Source organism: Protomyctophum parallelum (genome assembly GCF_964188405.1).
Source record: "Protomyctophum parallelum genome assembly, chromosome: 2".
Lineage (NCBI taxonomy): Eukaryota > Metazoa > Chordata > Actinopteri > Myctophiformes > Myctophidae > Protomyctophum > Protomyctophum parallelum.
Genome location: NC_139699.1, coordinates 18644528 through 18662278, shown reverse-complemented (window position 1 = coordinate 18662278; position 17751 = coordinate 18644528). Strand labels below are relative to the sequence as shown.

Below are 17751 nucleotides of genomic sequence, written 5' to 3'. Positions count from 1 at the left end.
GCACTGTGAGCACGCACACACACACACACACACACTGTCACTGTGTCTGAATAGGCTACTGAATTATGACATTGGCCTGGGCCATATAATGCAATTGTCCAATATCACATCTATTCCAATCAAATATGAAAATGTCGATATGGTAATTTGGTCATTCAAAAATGAAATGGACAATTCACCAGAAGTATCACCATTGCACCCTTAAATCAGTAATTAAAAGTATGATTCAGTTCAACTTAACAGAGGTATTGAAGCTGACAGTATTTTTGTATTTTTTTTATTTTTTACTGTCTCAAGAAAAATATTTTAGATATTTTGGGTCTACTCCCATGTCCAATACACCTCAAAATAGGGCACAGAAAACAAGAGTCACAAAGAAACTTTATATAGTTTTCAAGTATTCAAAACTGTTAAATAAGTACAAGATGTGTTCACATGATTTACATACTGGACAATATAAGCACTGCCCATTTTTAATTCTCTTTACATATTTCCCACTACCCACGCAACACTCTAAAAGGTCCGCAAACTATTCACATTTGTTTTTTTTTAAGTCATCAATTGGAAATGTGGACAGCGGTCTATTGAACAAAGAGCACACAGACAGACGCAACACCTGGAACAGAATGGAAAGGTTCAGCTGCTGGTGATATGAACAGTACATAATGAAGAGGAAAAAAGTGGGTTTGACATTCATCTGTTGATCCCTTGATCTACACGGCAGTTCATGACTTGCACACTACAGAAATAATAGAATAAAATAATATACAGAAAGGACTGAGGATGGCGGCTGTTGGAAACACTGGAAAAAGGGGACAAAACAAAAAAGCTAGCGCAACGTTTTCACTCTTCACTTAATTTGATCATATTCCAGTTTGTATTATATTTGACCACGGCTTTTTAAGGCTATTTGGACATTTTTCACATATTGTGGCAAATTAAATTAAAATAAATTAGATTAAAAGGTTCAATTCTGCCACCATTGATGGATCTAGTGCAGTGGTTTTCAGACTTTCTGTACCCAAGACACACTAATGGACAAGTCAAAATCTCAAGGCACACCTGTAGGCTACTCAAGAGAAAATAGTGATCTATCAGCTCACTGCACGTAGTGCCGCTTTGAGTGAGTAGATGCTATTCTTGAGAATTTGTGGAATTATAAATAAAATTGAAACATTTACATAGAATTACATGCCCAGTTTGAAATATTTTTAGGGCATATCGTTTAAGCCTGGTAGAGGTAGATCATCCCGGTCGTGGAATTCAAATTGAATTCCACGACGGGGGTGTTTTACCAGGCCACTATCATTTGCCTCAGTATAGCAAAATTAGTGGCAAATATATATATATAGCAAATTAAATTTATTTTGTATAGTTTCTTTTTTTAGTACATATCGGAATGTGTAGTTGTCAAAAAACATCCCAAGGCACACTTGGACTTGTCTCACGCACACCAGCGTGCCTCGGCACACCGTTTGGGAACCACTGGCCTAGCTTAAAGCTAAAAATAATTAAATAATCATTAAATGACACCTATGAAATCCTCAGGACTGAAATCAGTCCCCAGGACTGAGAACTTTAAGCCCTGCCTAGACTAGAGGTCAGATTTGAAACGAGAAGCCTGCAGGTATTTGAGGGCGACAACGTGAAGTAGCACCACAGATGCAGTAAAGCGAAAAGAGAACATCCCAATGATCTAGTTGGTACATTTTAATGAATAAATGACCAATAACTCTACTGTCAATGGAGGCCAACTTAATTCCTGAAATGTGATCTATATAAATGAGTCATTGGAAAGAAAATAAACCACAGATTTGGGGGGGGGGGGACGACAACAATGGAACAGTCTTTCTGTACATTACTTTTATGAATTCATAACAGATTTAAACAAAACATAAGGCTATGGAGTATTGATTTTGAGCTACCAAATCAGAATGATTAGGGTTAAGAGGCTTGAACAATCATTTGTACCAGGTAAACATTATGCAGTGGTTTCAAAACTCCAATAACCCAAGAAAATTGGTCCGTTGTACAGCGTCATCTCTCCACTATATCGTACTGTTTTTAACATGATGGAATTCAAACAGGAAGAATCCGATTTGTTTACAGTGAATGAGCAACTGGAGTTTATTCACCTACAACTGTTCGATTACAACTGTCATTACATGCATTACTGTTGTAATTCAATGATCAATCTCAACTTAATATGGTTACTTTTCAATGCCCTTCTGTGTTGGTACAGGGGGACTCAGTTCATAATTAGCACATTGTCTTTCGGATTTAGTGTCATTGTCAAACAGACAAACACATTCAAACTTGCACAGAAACAACTCTGATCACTGAGCCACTGGAACTCCAGCGTTGCTTCGCGAGGAAACCACTGGATAATGAGAACATGGCACCAGATTTCAGACTAAAACTGCCGCATGTTTTCAGGATGCTTCTGGACCAACCATTCCATACATCACGTATGGGTTTGCCACACAAATTACAAGCTATGAGACAAAAACAAACAAAAAAAAGCTCAATAAAAAAAAATCTGCCTATGAGACAGAGGGGATAGTCACCATACTGTACACTTTCTACAATATCCATGTCCATTATGAATATAACAAGTGCATTCGCTTAAAGGAACAGTTAAAGAAAAACAAATTCTCTTACTTTTTCTTTTTTTTTACTTGACATGGTTCTACCAGAGTAATAAAAGACAAATGAAAATATGAAACATAACCAACAACTTCCAGCTATCAATCACCTAACAAATGAGCAAAGTCATTGTGCCCATGCAAGGTAAAGTCATCTGCATTAGTAGGAACTCAAATGATGCTAGGAAGCCGATGAAGGCGAACACAACTTAAGTGAACAGAGATTTGTTTTAGGTTAACAGCTCCTTTAAATTTAATAATGATCATTTTTTAGATTTTCAGCCACATTTGTCTTTAAATTACTGTACTTGTTTTACATCAACAACAGTTGATTAGTGAGTCGTCGTTATCTATATTTACATTGTACAGTAGGAGTGATAACCTCCAGAGCTTATGCGTCGAAGCTTGTAACCAAAAAACAAAACAAAAAAAAGATAAATAAGTGAAACTAGTAGGCACTCAAGATTAAAATAAAATAATTAAGACTTTTGTCTCATTTCATATTTGTATTGTGGACTACATCGGGCGAGTTTCAGTACTGTGCCTCCATCAGAGCTACATCAAAACATGTGTGTACCTTTTTTCTTTTCAAAATCTTTGTGAACTTTATGAAAAATAATTAATGGGAATCAAGTAAGAGTAGTAGTGATGCAATCAAGAAACATTAGGTCGGAGTACTCTTAAGTGTTGGTGACAAAATACACATTTATTTATATATATATATATATATATAAATAAATCGGTAGCTGTGTATCTTTTTGAATAAGCTAGTACCATCATGTTTTGACGTTGCTCTGACAAAGGCACAATGCAGAAAAAAGTGCTTAGTCTGATTTAGTACACAATAAAAAATTGAAACTGAAATATAAGCCGCATTTTTACTTTATTCCTGGCGTTCTGCCATTTCCACCAATTCTGTGTTTTTTTTCTTTTGTTGTCGTTACAAGTTCTTGACTATATAGCCGAGCACCCGCAGCCAAAGGAGGCAATTAGAGGCAGCAGACACCGGTGTTCTGCATCTCCTTTATGCATTGAGCCTCAGCGACTGATCCTCTCTCCTCCTGGAGGAGATATCGATGTCTATGGAGTCTTTGCCCACTATGAGTCGGAGGCGCTTGGCCGGTGGGAGTGGAATGAAATCGTCTTCAAACTCATTGTCAAAGTAGTCGTCCTCGTCATCCTCGTCCTCCTCGTCATCCTCGTCCTCCTCGTCGTCCTCTTCATCGTTGTCCTCTTCCGACGTCGACTCAGTCAGGGCGCCTTGGGTCCGATGTGCACCGTTCCTGGACTCCATACTCTGATGACCCCCTGAGTCTCCGTTGTAGGAGATCTGCTGTTCCGACTTTACCTGGGCTATTCTCAGAGCGTCGTCCTCTCTCTTCAGCTGGATCTTTAGCTTGGTGGAGCCGCTGCTGCTGTTGTTGTTGTGGCTCACGGGGGAATAGCCATTGTTCAGCTTGGCAACGTACGAGCTGCCCTTGTCCTTGTCGTGGTCCTTGCTGAACTTGATGCTGATCTTGCTCGAGGAGGTGGACGTCGGGGTGGCCGCGGAGGCCGACGACACGCTCGAGGAGCCGATGGTTTCACTGGGGTCGTTCTTGCTACTGCTGCTGTCCCTCCGCCGGCGGAGCGTCAGCTTAGGGATGCCGGTGCTGTTCTCCACGATCAGCTGTGCGTCGTAGCGGGTGATTCGGCGCTTCTTCTTCCCCTTGTCTTGTGACCGGCAGGTGCTCTTGCTGCCCTTGTCCCTGCGGAGGCTCTTGCTGCCATTCGCGATCCCCTTGTAGTCCCGGTGGTGCCGGTCACTGAAGCCCAGGAGCATGTTACTACAGTCGGAGAAGTTGCCGGTGTGAGTGGTCGGCGTTACCGGCACAAATGACTCACCATACGTGTCTTCGCATTTAACCGTCCTCTCGGGCCTGAGCCGTGACACACGCTTGCGCCTGGTGCAGGATCCTCGTCTGCCATAGTTAGCCTCTAGTCCCGTCTGCTCCAGCCCTAACCCGTGGTGGAGATATTCCTCCATGTCAGCCGGCTCAGTTTTAATGACCACCCCGCCAGGGACTGGACTCAAGCCATCCAAAGCACTAGGCTCCAGCTTAACTCCGCCTGCAGATTCTTGGGCTTTTACGAGGGTCCGAGTGGACCTGCGAGTTCTGTAAGTGCAAGACTGGCTCCCCTCGCAGCCCGGTGCTCCTGGCGGATTGTTATTCTCCTTGGCGGCGTGACGGGTCAGGCAGCCCCGCTGGCCCAGAGTCTGTTGCGTCGTTCCCTGTGGATCTTTTTCCTTCTTGATGACGAGACCTTTACACAGCGTCTGCGTCCCCTTTGTATCCAACGCCTTGGCCTCTGCCCCTCTCCTGCGACTACGCAACTGGACTGAAGGCTTGGATTCGGATTTGAGTCTCTTTGGTACCCTGTTATTGTTTGTGTGACCTTGTTTAGAAGGTGAGGTAGAATTAAGAGCTCTTGAAAGAGTCTGTCTGGTTTGAGTCCTGGTTTTGCTGAACTTCATGCCAGGAGAAGTTCTTTTCCTTACAGCTACAAAGGAAAATAAACCATTGTTTATTATAGGGCATACATTTTCAATCAGTCAGCCGACCAACAAGGAAAGATTAGAAACGTAAGCTGCATGGAACAATCTAATAGACCACTATGTAAAATAACATTGGCGGGGTATTATTGCACATTTATAAGAATGGTGTGCATCCATTGGGTCTGTAGTATAATGAGAGCTCTTACATGGATGTGTTTTTGGCATTTCCTGAGAGTCTCCGTCGGTGTGGGAGCCGACAGAGTGACTGTCCGAGCTCCTGCTCCCTTCTCCGAGCTTCTTCAGCCTGTTCAGACGCTTGTCCGTCTCCCGCAACCCGTATTTGCTGTTGATGACCGGCACCTCCACTGGCAACCCAGCTTTAGATTTGAAAGCGCCAGTTCCTCGACTGTAAAAAAATAAAAAATAAAATAAAATAAAATGTTATGCAGTGTCGATTTCGTCGACTAATGCAAAGACGAAAAATGTTGACTATTTTTTGTTTCACCGACGAAAGCTAAATGGAACCTGAATGATAACTAAGCTATGGTGAGTTAAACCAAGACTAAATATACTGACAATTTTGTCAACAAATAAAAACTAGACTAAAATGTTAGGAAGGAACTAGTGAACAAGAGATCCAGTAAAAAGTCATTTTACACTTGGGTGCATGCTGAAAATAGCAGATCTACAAGTACAATCAGCCATTACGACGACATCAAGGTCCGCCAAATTACATTTTAGTAAACTAAATAAAATTGTAGATTTAACAACACTGATGTTATGTTACATCAAGCTTACAGCCACTTGGGGTAGGGTGGGGGGGTAGTCCAGTGGTTCTCATACTTGTTTAATATCAGTGACTCACACACACACACACACACACACACACACAAACATTATACTGTTTAAATATAATATTGTTTTTATCCCACGATTTTGTAACCCATTTTTCACCCCTGTGTCAATTATCTAATGTGATCCTGGGCTCTACACACCCTCCGTCAACATAGTCCCCATATATGGGGGACATGGGGAGAGCAACGGACTTGAACTCATGCTTCCTTCATGCCTGAGTGTCCAAGTTGCTCCTTTACACCTGACAGGGGGAGTTACCCTGGTTGGACGTAGCATGTGGAAGGAACATGTTATTCCAACCAGTTGACTGGCCAGGGGGAGGCAGTTTAGAGACCATTATTACTGCATGTTTTTGTGAGGGTACCTACCCTAGGGGACACGGGGAGAACATGCAAACTCCACACAAAGGCCCTTTCGCCAACCCCGCCTCGGGTATGGGCACCAATGACGTGGAGGAGACACGCCGCCAGCGCCCACAGCGTCCCGAGCGGGAATCAAACCCAGGACCTTCTAGCTGTGAGGCGACAGCACTACCAACTGTGCCACCGTGGCCCCATTATACTGTTTAAATGGGCTCTGTTGATGGGCTCTTCTGATTACACATAATGATTTAAAACATGAACAAAAGTGTAGCACCTACCGTTCGCATGTATAGCATTCACAAAATTCATTGCTTTCTCCAAAGAAACCATCTCCATAGTAACAGGAAATTTCCTCTCCTGGTTCAATGTCCCTCAAAACCTTGACACATGCCGTGTCTCGTCCAGTCGATACGAACTGAAATAAAATAAAAAACACTTACATTACAATCAAGCGGTAACTCGGCATGCTACCAACAAAAGGATGATGTTTTTTTAAAGCTCCTACCTTGCAATTTGGCCGGCAGTCTGAAAATAAAGGACAGATCTTGTAAGTAAAAACATCACAAACCAGGGACACACATGTGTGGGTATGAGTTCAAATTCAAATTTAACCACTTGAACTCTTAGCATCCCTATTCTTGCATGTCATAATGGCAGAAATACCTGATTTACAAGCTCACGCCGTGTTTAGACGCATTGTGAGCTAGCAGATCGGGCTATTTTCGTCAAAGAGATTTTTGGGAGTGAAGTGGCACCCCGGGTTAATGAAGTATATATATAGAGAGAGCGTTTAAGTGGTTAAAATCCTTATTCATTAATTAAGACTTCACTCGCGTTTATCAGTTATTCATAATGTCATGTAAACTATCCACTACAGACTACAAAAACAGATACCATGATTGATGAAGGCGGCGGGCCCCAACCATAGCTGAGCACAGTTCTTGCGAGTGGAATACATGACACTGAAGTCATTCTCCCCGTGGCGAAGCAACATGTTTTCCTCACTCTCTGACAGTTCTGCAATGCATCCCACCAAGTACTCAATCTTATCATTTCTCTTCCTGCAATCCGTCAAGGAGAAAAAATAATTAAGTGAAGTGTATGTGAAAGTATAATCATACAGTAAGCACATTAACCCTGCATCAAAACGTCTTCGTATTCACATATTGTATATTTTAGGTTTTTTCTTTTCTTTTATTGCTTGACTTAGACGTGTACGGATACAGAAAGGTGAGGTTAGAAAGTGACAGTTTGAATGGAACCATGAAGGTTGACATGAAGATGGTGTAAGTCTTGGAGGTGTTATAGGGGAACTTAACCCATTTAGACCTGAGACCAGATTCTACAAATGTCTTCTAAATCATGACGGTTTTCTGACAACCTATGTTTCTGGATCAGTGGTTCTCAAACCATTTCATGTCAAGGACCCCCCCCAGAAGCAAAGATTCGAGTTAAAAAAATTTGCTCTGAAAGAATATATATATTCAAAGATTTGCACCACATTAAAAAATAGCAGATCTATGTTGTAGATCTGGCTTGTAGATCGGCTTTTTTTCGATAGCTAAATTATAACAATGCTTAAAACACCAAAAGGGGTTCCCGTTCTGAATGGGTTAAAGTGGGGTAATAACACCTGGAGGTGTAGTGGGGACATGGCGGTGGGGTAAGAACTTGGTGTGTAGAGAGAAGTTGAAGGTGGGGTTAAGGGCTGAAAGTGAAATAAAAACAAATCAGAGATTTATAAGGATTTCTCACCACTCTTTTGTTGCCACAATTTTTGCTCCATTTTGCTCCGACGAATAGCGATTACAAGGGAGAATTTCAAACCCGCTGTCTGTGGCAAACATTCGGAGATAGACGAACACCTGTGCAAATAAATATAAAGATTAGATTCAAACTTGTATTGAGATTCTGAAAACAACAGCCAAGAACCATCTCTCATTTTCATAGTGATGATGATATCTAACATGTTGTTTGAAGAGCTTCTCCTGGGCTTTCGTCTTGTGGAGAAAATGGTGTCGAGACCAGTCTCCTGAGGTCAACGCTCTGAAGGCCTTGTCCAAGTTGTCGTGTTTCTTGAAGCGCTCAATGATGTCCTTCAGTTCCTCATTCCTTCCCTTGATGGGTCGAAATCTGCAACGACAAAACGTCAAAATTAAATTCATTGCAACCTGTTCTGTCACTGTTCTGTGATGAATGCAGAAAATAAATGCTGCACAGTGATGCTTTGATGAGTTATTTATTTACCCATCATGTCTATATATGCACTGGTTCTCAAAACTTCTATTAAGCTCAGGTTACACTCCCATCGCACGGTGGTCCTGTGCCAAAAATAATAGATCTTAAGCCAATGCTAGCTTTAAAATTATGGAATGCATGTGCTAATAAAAAACATAATACTTTCTAAAGTTAATATGAGCATCAAAGCAATATTTTTGATATTTGTTATTAGCACGTGCATTCCATAATTCCATAGGGCTGGACCACACATGGGCATATGATATCATCAACTTGCGACAGGAGCAGTCCCTATTGAGTGAAAGATTCTCTATTTATGAAAGAAATAAAATATTTAAGGTGCTTTTATTTTCATTTTTTTGTTATAGAGGGCAAGTATAATGTTCAGGCATATTTGTCTTATTAGCCAGGGATCCTTTTAAGACCTGCTCTTTTTGTCAATTAGCCATTCGCTAAGTCCCTCCCCAACCCGTCCTTGTCCAATAGGCAAGTTAGCAGAGAGGAGACGGGTCAAGCTGTCCTTCTCCCCCATAGACTTGCATGTTAAATGACGGGATTTCTCCAAATAAAATCGAAGGGCTAAATGCCATTGTCATATGAGGGATAATTGAAACCATATAATGCTATATGGGCGAGTCAACTAACCTGGTGTTCATCTTGTGAGTCTGAAAGCCCAGATATGGATCCAGGATGAGGCTGGTGGTGAGGTCATCATTCTCACACAGCTCTTTGGCGGTCATACCTGAAATCAAATCAAATCACCACATTTAAAAACAATTTCCATTGTACCAAAGTGCTGTACAGACATTTCATCAACACGACATATAGTGAGAACACAGCAAAAAAGAAAATTACAGACAATAAAAGCACAATTATAAGCAAACTAAGGTTATCATAAAAATCAAATGATATACTGGTTTCAAAACAAGAACAAAGTCACAGGCAATCAAATGCTTGGGAGTAAAACAGGGTTTTAAGTCTGGATTTAAAAACGTCAATGGAGGGGGAGGTTCTGATGGATGGTGTTCCACAGCCTAGGGGCTGCAACCGAGAAGGCACGGTCGCCTCTAAGCCTCTACTTTGTTGTCGGGACATCTAGAAGCTCAAGGTCCGTAGATCTGAGGTGTCTAGTGGTGGGGGGGTATTTTACCAGGTCTGTGATGCCATTCAGAGCTTTATAAATAAATAAAAGAGACTTAAAATGAATTCTGAATTTCACTGGTAACCAGCGGAGGGAAGCCAGGACGGGGGTGACGTGGTCTCTCCTCTTGGTGCCGGTTAGGAGCCTGGCTGCTGAATTTTGGACTAATAGACCGTGCGGTAAGCCCCGCCCGCTCGCTCAGCTGCCTCGATACCGTTGTTAAGCAGGACAAACATCAGCGATCCTCCATTGAGGACCGTGTTATTTCGGCATTTTTCTGAAGAGGAATAGAAGCATTCATATCACCAACATTCATACTATAATAACGCCATGGTGAAACGTTGCTGTTGGGCGTCCTGCAACAGTGCTTAATAAGTACCCAGAACGTTTGGGGCATTTCTTTTTATTCCTTTTCCCGTGGGTGCGCACATTCACATGTCAATGTTTACGTTCTGGAGGTGGAGGACGCGGCGGTCACTCAGTCACCCTCCCTGCTACTAAATCATGCTATTAACGTCAACTTTTACTAAACAATGTTTAAATCAATCGTCTAATAAACTACGAACAACTTACCTTGGAGCAAATGGTGTGCTTTGTAACTTTCTAATCTCCACGCTCAGTTGCTTGTGTTGGTCAGACAGCAGCCACATAACTTCACCCACAGGCTCCAGCCTCCAGTCACGTTCCCTCCCACTGCGGTTCAGAAAAAGAACGCTGCTTACCATTTTCTGCACATTGTATCCAAAAAGTAAAGGTCCGCTAATGGTCTAAACTATTTTGAATTTAGGAACGGCAAAAAAAATAGTTTAGACCATTAGCGGACCTTCACTTTTTGGATGCAGAAGGGGGTAAACAGCGTTCTTTTTTTTCTGAACCGCAGTGGGAGGGGACGTGACTGGAGCCTGTGGTTGAAGTTATGTGGCTGCCGTCCAACACAAGCAACTAGAAAGTTACAAAGCACACCATTTGCTCCAAGGTAAGTTGTTTGTTGTTTATTAGACGATTGATTTAACCATTGTTTAGTAAAAGTTGACGTTAATACTAGTATGATAGTAGCAGGGAGGGTGAACGAGTGACGCCACCGCCGCTTCCTCATCTAGAATGTAAACATTGTGCGCACCCACGGGAAAGGAATATAAAAGAAAATGCCCCAAACGTTCTGGGTGCCAATGAAGCACTGTTGCAGGACGCCCAACAGGAACGTTTCACCATGGCGTTATTATAGTATGAATGTTGTTGATATGAATGCTTCTATTCCTCTTCGGAAAAACGCCGACATAACACGGTCCTCAATGGAGGATCGCTGATGTTTGTCCTGCTTAACAACGGTATCGAGGCAGCTGAGCGAGCGGGCGGGGCTTACCGCACGGTCTATTGGAGACGGTTTAGGGCTGACTGACTGATGCCAATGAAAAGGGAATTGCAGTAAATCTAAACGAGATGTTGTGAGGGCGTGAATGCTCATAACATTTGGGAGTGGAGTAACCTCGCCTCACCAGGCTTTCCTCACCAGGCTTTCCACCTCGGAAGAAAGCCTGGTCTCTGTTCCAAAAGTGCCGTATGATCCGGTCAGGAGTGGATGATATCGCTACGTCATGTTGTAGTATTGTTTTGTAGTCATCAGGCAGGAACCATCAAACGGAACTTCCTTCCTTCCCTCAAACCGGAAGAATAACAATAAAAGCTCTCGTAGCCTGTAGCTTTTATTGCGAAAAATCGTTTGAGGGAAAAGGAAGTTCCGGAAGATTGCCGACTACAAAACAATACTACAACATGACGTAGCAATATCATCTGCTACCGACCGGTTCATGAACCCGAAATGGAATGGTGCCCAGGCTAGGAATGGAGAGGAATGGTTTAATTTTGGCTATGGAGCGGAGGTGGAAACTGCGTTTACCTGAAGACGGCACATAGCGCCTCTCTGCCTCCAGGCTGGCCGTAGCAAACCCTGAGAGAACAATAATAATAATAATAATAATAATAAAAAACACCAGTCTCATATCACCATATGATACGGTTATATTCCCCAGGCCTGGTGGAGTTGAATATTAGCTGGCAAATGGATTATACATACTCAGGACATACTGTTTTACAGTTTAGAAGAGTGGTTTTCAACCCTTTTTCATATCAAGGCCCATTATTTATTCTGCATTTGAGCCACGGAACCACCATTTGGTTCCATTTGTACACAGAGTTAAAATAACAGTGGTTTTACAATATAAATTGGGGTCTCAGAGATAGAAATGCCATTAAATCGGGGGTCCGTAGCATAATGCGTGTGAAGCTAGGGGGTCCATGAAATTAATACATTTCGGAATCACTGCAAGAGCCGTAAAGATCCTCCCTTATCGGGGTCACTGGCATATGGGGGGTCGGGGGCCTAATAAATGTTGATTTGGGGGTCCTTGGCACAAAAAGGTTTGGGAACCACTGGTTTTAGAAGCATTGAAACATCCTCCTCACTTACTGCGACTACATCTCCTGTTGCTGGGGTGGCTCTTGCCGGGGCGCAGCGACGTCCGCTGTGCGTGCTGAGAGCGGGTCTGGCTCTGGCTCACTGGCTGCTCACTGGAAAACCTGCTTCCATGTCGTCTGCCATTCAATACCATGTTCTTGGATTCGCCCAGCCACTTCATAACCACAAGCCCCCTGGTCCAGTTGCATTTAGCCTCCGAGTTGAAGGAACGTGCCTGGGTGGGGAAGACGGGGGGGACGGGGGTCTAGGATTTTAAACCTGTGTGGAGGAAGTAGAAAGAATAGAATCAAGAAGGGTTCCGTTTGTTACTCACTCAAACAAGCAGCGAAATGTTGGTATGGATTGTGCCACTGCCAACTACTAGGCATGTAACGGTATGAGATTTTACAGTAAGGTATAGTATCAGTACTGTATACCATGGTATTTCACAGTATTAATATATATTTTGAATATACATAGATATTGTTTTTTTCAGATTTGTTTTTATAATTTTCTTTTTGGTACTATTGCTCATCAAAAAAAATACAAAAAATAAATAGTTGAACTCATTGACTGCCACCATTCACTTCCCTGCCGCTGCATAGGTAGCAACAATTTAGTAATGAACCGTACAGTAACATCGACGTTCTGTTCAAACAATTCAATACACAACTAATTTCAACTAATCTGTGGTTGTTTTTTCCTCCAGCAGACCGGTAGGAAACATTCAAACCACTGCAGCCGCTTAAATCACACCAGGGCTGTTAGTGTGAAACTGATTATGTGACCGACCACTTATCTTAGTGTGGACGTGACCACTTATCTTAGTGTGGACTGTGGACACAAAATACAGCCAGCTTGGAAATCTTGTTACATGCCAGGCCTAGTGCCAACACTTTGTGACTGATTTTACTTTTTAAGCTATGCTGCCCTCTGGTGGTGATAGCTCTGTGAAGAATGCTCAACACCCATCTGTGATACTATACTACAGCAGGGTAAACTGAATTTAACATTGCAATGATGATTTAACAGAAGACACAAAAATATAATTACGAATGTTGGATTAATAGGTTTGTGAATGGGCATATGCAATACAATACAATATCCAAGAATCAATGAATGCAGTAGAGGTTTGAGAAGGAGCGTTCTTCAAAACCTTCATAATCTGGGTAAATAATTTTAAAAAACGAATGTTCTCATTCAACTCCCTCAGTATTTCCTGTTGATGTGTCCTGGTCAAGACATTTCAGCTCAAATCAAATAGAGAATGTACACAGTGGTCAACAGTAAAAGACTGGTTTTATGGGAGAACTGCTAGGTATGAATGTGTGCATAACACACACCCATTATATATATATATATATATATATATATATATATATATATATATATATATATATATATAATTATATATAATGTTATTGAACAACAGTCACCCAAATTAATGGTTGATTAAATTCACCAGTGGAGGTGCAACACCTTGAATTATTTGGCAATTGGCATCCTTCATTTTATGCCCTGGATAGTTCTGACAAAGAAAACCAACAAAAGGCCTGCACAGACCATTGCACTAGTCTTGTAGCACCAATTAGTGGAAACATGCAATTATGCGTTTGGCTGTCAAGCTTGATCATATCGAGTGTGTGCCATCATCCATGCCTAATGATCATTGGTTAATTGATTTATGGAGCATACTTCATGTCTACAGTTATAATTTAACTTTTATAATGAATTAGGCACATGGGTCCTCTACAACGGATACAAGGAAACGACACCCGACTACAGTACAAGGACACAAAATACAGAAAGATTCGAAATATTATTATTATTACAACAATGTTTTTAAAAGACAGTGAATACTGTGTGTGACTTAATGTAGGACCAACAAAGCCATTATGATTAGGCTTACATTCCTCAAATCAATTAGCCCAAATAAATCTGTGCATGGATTTTGAAATCCCTCAACACAGCATGAAAGGTAGAGACATTAAAATCCTTGCACTTGTCCATCTTTGCACGTTTACAGGTGCATTCAGAATCTTGCCTGAGCTCCAAAGTATACGTACAACAAGTAACAAATACCCTCAAAACAACTAAATAGCAAACTGAAGCCTGTTCATTTGCTAAGTTCATTATAACTGCACCACAGGTTATGTAACTTATGTTTATACATTGACAAGAATGCCGCCAGGTGATTCTTCACCACACAAAACGTGTTACATTTACAATGTAATTATATGCATTGACATGTGACATTCTGCAGAAGGAAGCCTGAAAGAAAGGCCACGACAAAATACGAAGAGCCAGTGTTGTTTTCGTCGACTAAAACCAAGCCGAAAAATGTTTGTTCGACTACCTTTTATCACAGACGAAAACTAAATGGAAACTAAATGAAAACTAAGCAATGAAGACTAAATATACTGGCAATTTCGTAAAATAAAAAGTATTTTTACAATTAGTTGCATGCTGAAAATAGACGATCTACAAGCCCACAACTCGTCCCACTGCAACACGTTGTGGGCTTGTAGATGAGTAGAAAAAAATATTACATCATTACGACGACATCAAGGCCCGCCAAAATACATTTTGTTCGATTAAATCAACTATAGATTTAGTCGACTAAAATCTTATGATATTTAGTCGACTAAAACTAAAACATTCCAGGTGACTAAAATTAGACTAAAAACTAAATTAAAACTATTCAAAAGACTAAAAAACTAAAACTAAAATCTAAATGTGTTGCCAAAAACAACACTGATAAGAGCAGCTGGCTCTCGTGTTAGCCTCAGGGTTTGCCAACAACTGTGCTCTTCTCTCTCTCTCTCCATCCATCCATGCATGCATGCAATGCACCCACACCCCAGTTAAACTTCCCCAGATGAGCCAAACTAATGCTGTGTTCAGAATCAGATTTATTCTCTCAAGACAGATGTGTTGCTCACACAATCTTCCAAATGCTTCCACCAACTAACAGCCTAATAACACTAATAAATGAAACCCCAAGTTTGTTATTTTAGCATAAATAGCAAATTCAAAACACTGTCGTAATGGCCGAATTACTCGGTCTAAACTTAAGAAGAGCAGGTGAAGGGCGGCTTCAGGCTTGCTTCCTTTTCTCAACTTCTAAGTGGGTGAAATTACAGACAGACAGACAGACAGACAGTGGGCTGTGGCATTCTAAGATAGTGGAAGAAGCGAGTCTGGTTTGAGAGATTATTATTATGTTCAGACTAATGCTGTACTCTGAACTTCAGACAGAGTAGGCTAGGATTAATTTGTTTTGCAGTCATGTTACAGAGCGGATACGGAAACGGCCTGTGTGTGTGGACATCACCGGATGGAGTAGAACCGGATATAAGCACCGCACAGTAAACAGAAAGGCGAGGTTTTTAGTTCAGATGAGTGGCCGACACGCTTTGTCACCGGTGTCGGCGAGACTCTGAAGGCAGCATTTAAACAGGCTTCACCTCGACACGGTGTCTCTTCTTGTCATAAAGATCATCAACACATCTACAGCTAACAACGTGCTGCGAAGGCTTAGAACGTCACTGAAGCATCATCATGTTCAATTACTTGTACTTTGGAACAAACACACGCCATTTAACACACAGACCAAAAATAATGAAATGAATTTTACAAGTAAACGGTTCCGATTACTTTTTCCTCTCATTTGGAAATACGTAATTTTCTTCTGGAGAAAATACGCCACTTTTTCCCCCCTAGTTGAAAATATGTTTGTATGCCAGTCGATACTGTGGTTGATTAGCAACTACAATTCACAAGAACGATAATAAAATACAACTTATAATAACAATAACTTATAATTATAACTTGGCACAAAGCTACTAGCTTGGTTCCAACACCGTGCCGTCAAAAACACATTACGCAGAACAAAAACAAATTTCAGGATTTCTCAACAACAAACAATCTTAACCATTTAATTGAAATCTCAAGCTGTTACAGGTATATTTAATATACCGTACACACGATTATTGGGATTAAACATTGACCTGCTAGCAAGATGCTAACGCCTAAACCTCCACATTCACTGAACCACTTTATCAACAGCAACCGACAGGGTAATAATATATACACATAAAACGAATAATAATACTATATTGCGTGTTTTAAATATAAAAATAGGTCTCGTTCGCATGTAATAAATAGTATGTTAGCTTCGACCATCATAGCTGCCTTAACGCTGTGATGGGGCAGGAGGAGGAAGCTAACGTGCTAACAGGGCTATTGGCTCGAAAATAGCCAATCTACAAACTCACCGCGCGTCACGCACGCGACGCACCGTGAGCTTGTAGATCGGCTATGTTCGGGGAAGAAAGCTAACAGGCTAACGCGCTTGCTAACAGGCAGTGCTATTCGGGCTCGACAAAACTGCCAATCTACAAGCCCACATAAGGTCGTGTCCGCGACGGATCGTGAGCTTGAAGATCGGCTATTTTCGGCATGCTAACTGGCTATTTGAGCGATAAAAGCAAATCGGGATAATTGATCTCCTCAAACAACTATATGGCGCTACGATGCATTTATCAGCCATGCATTTGTAACGTGTTTCTGTGTGAAGGACTCGTTGGCATAGGAGCAGCGTGTGGTGTTTTTTAATCAGCACACTGGAGTGGTATTTTGAGGCGTTGTTTAAAAATGTTTAGGGCTCGACAACACAAACAAAACAAATAAACACAATAAATACTCACTGCACTGTCTCCTCTCGACGCCACAACGGGGCCACGCGGCGGCCGAACAACGCTTCGTTCTCAGAAAACACAAAAAAGTCCACATTTGTCACGAAACGTCCCCTTAAACCCCGAAAATATCACAGGAAACACATTTTTATCTCAGAAATTAACATTAAAATCCAAGATGGCGGCGAGCAGCAGAAGAGGCGAGCGAGAGAGAAAGCCGCAGCACCGCCTTCTACGAGAAATAGATCCCCGATCGGCACCTACGGATCGATTCTCGGCCTTGTTTGTTGTTCGTTTGTTGCTCAGATCCGGATCGATACTTCAGGGCATCGGGGTGAAAACGACTTTATTGTTCCCGTATTTTAGGCGAGAAGAACGAGTGTCTTCCTCGGAAAGCAGCAGTCGCGCCCCGGCCCCGCTCTCACAGTTGGTAGAAAACATTCTCGGATGAACACACAGAAAGTAGTGCTGCATAAACAAACCTCTTCACGACGCTTCCGAGGCTGAGCAGAATCTAGTGGTAGAACGCTCGGTTCAGGTTCTCTCCGCGTGCGCGCGCGCCCTATCACACACACGCACACTCACTACTACTAACGATATGGGTTCTGCTCAGGGTTCTCCTCCTTCTGAACACGCGGTGCGGTACGTTGTTTCTCAAACATTTTGAGATGCCAGGCCAGGGACCCCCCAGAAGGCCAGAACACAAGAGAAGACTTGTGTTGTTGTACAGTGTTTAAAAAATGATTCAACATTTTGTCAAGATCTTTGAAGATTTTTCCAAAATTGATGCAACACCTTGTGGAGCTTGTAGATCAGCTATTA

At 41.8% G+C, this 17751-nt stretch overlaps 1 protein-coding gene across 2 annotated transcripts; it reads right to left on the bottom strand.

Annotated features, from left to right (window-relative positions):
• Nucleotides 1-261: 261 nt before the first annotated feature.
• Nucleotides 262-17390, bottom strand: kmt5b (lysine methyltransferase 5B). 2 transcript variants are annotated; one of them, XM_083760018.1, is made up of 11 exons: nucleotides 16942-17390; nucleotides 12245-12511; nucleotides 11675-11725; nucleotides 9282-9378; nucleotides 8366-8531; nucleotides 8154-8263; nucleotides 7293-7459; nucleotides 6904-6923; nucleotides 6677-6813; nucleotides 5388-5587; nucleotides 262-5186 (listed from the first exon to the last, which is right to left on the bottom strand). In XM_083760018.1, the coding sequence occupies exons 2-11, from the start codon at nucleotides 12411-12413 to the stop codon at nucleotides 3670-3672; spliced, it is 2634 nt and encodes an 877-aa protein (XP_083616144.1). In that variant the 5' UTR covers nucleotides 12414-12511; nucleotides 16942-17390; the 3' UTR covers nucleotides 262-3669. The 2 variants fall into 2 exon arrangements, with proteins under 2 accessions (XP_083616144.1, XP_083616145.1); XM_083760019.1 differs by lacking the exon at nucleotides 11675-11725.
• Between the last annotated feature and the right edge of the window lie 361 nt (nucleotides 17391-17751).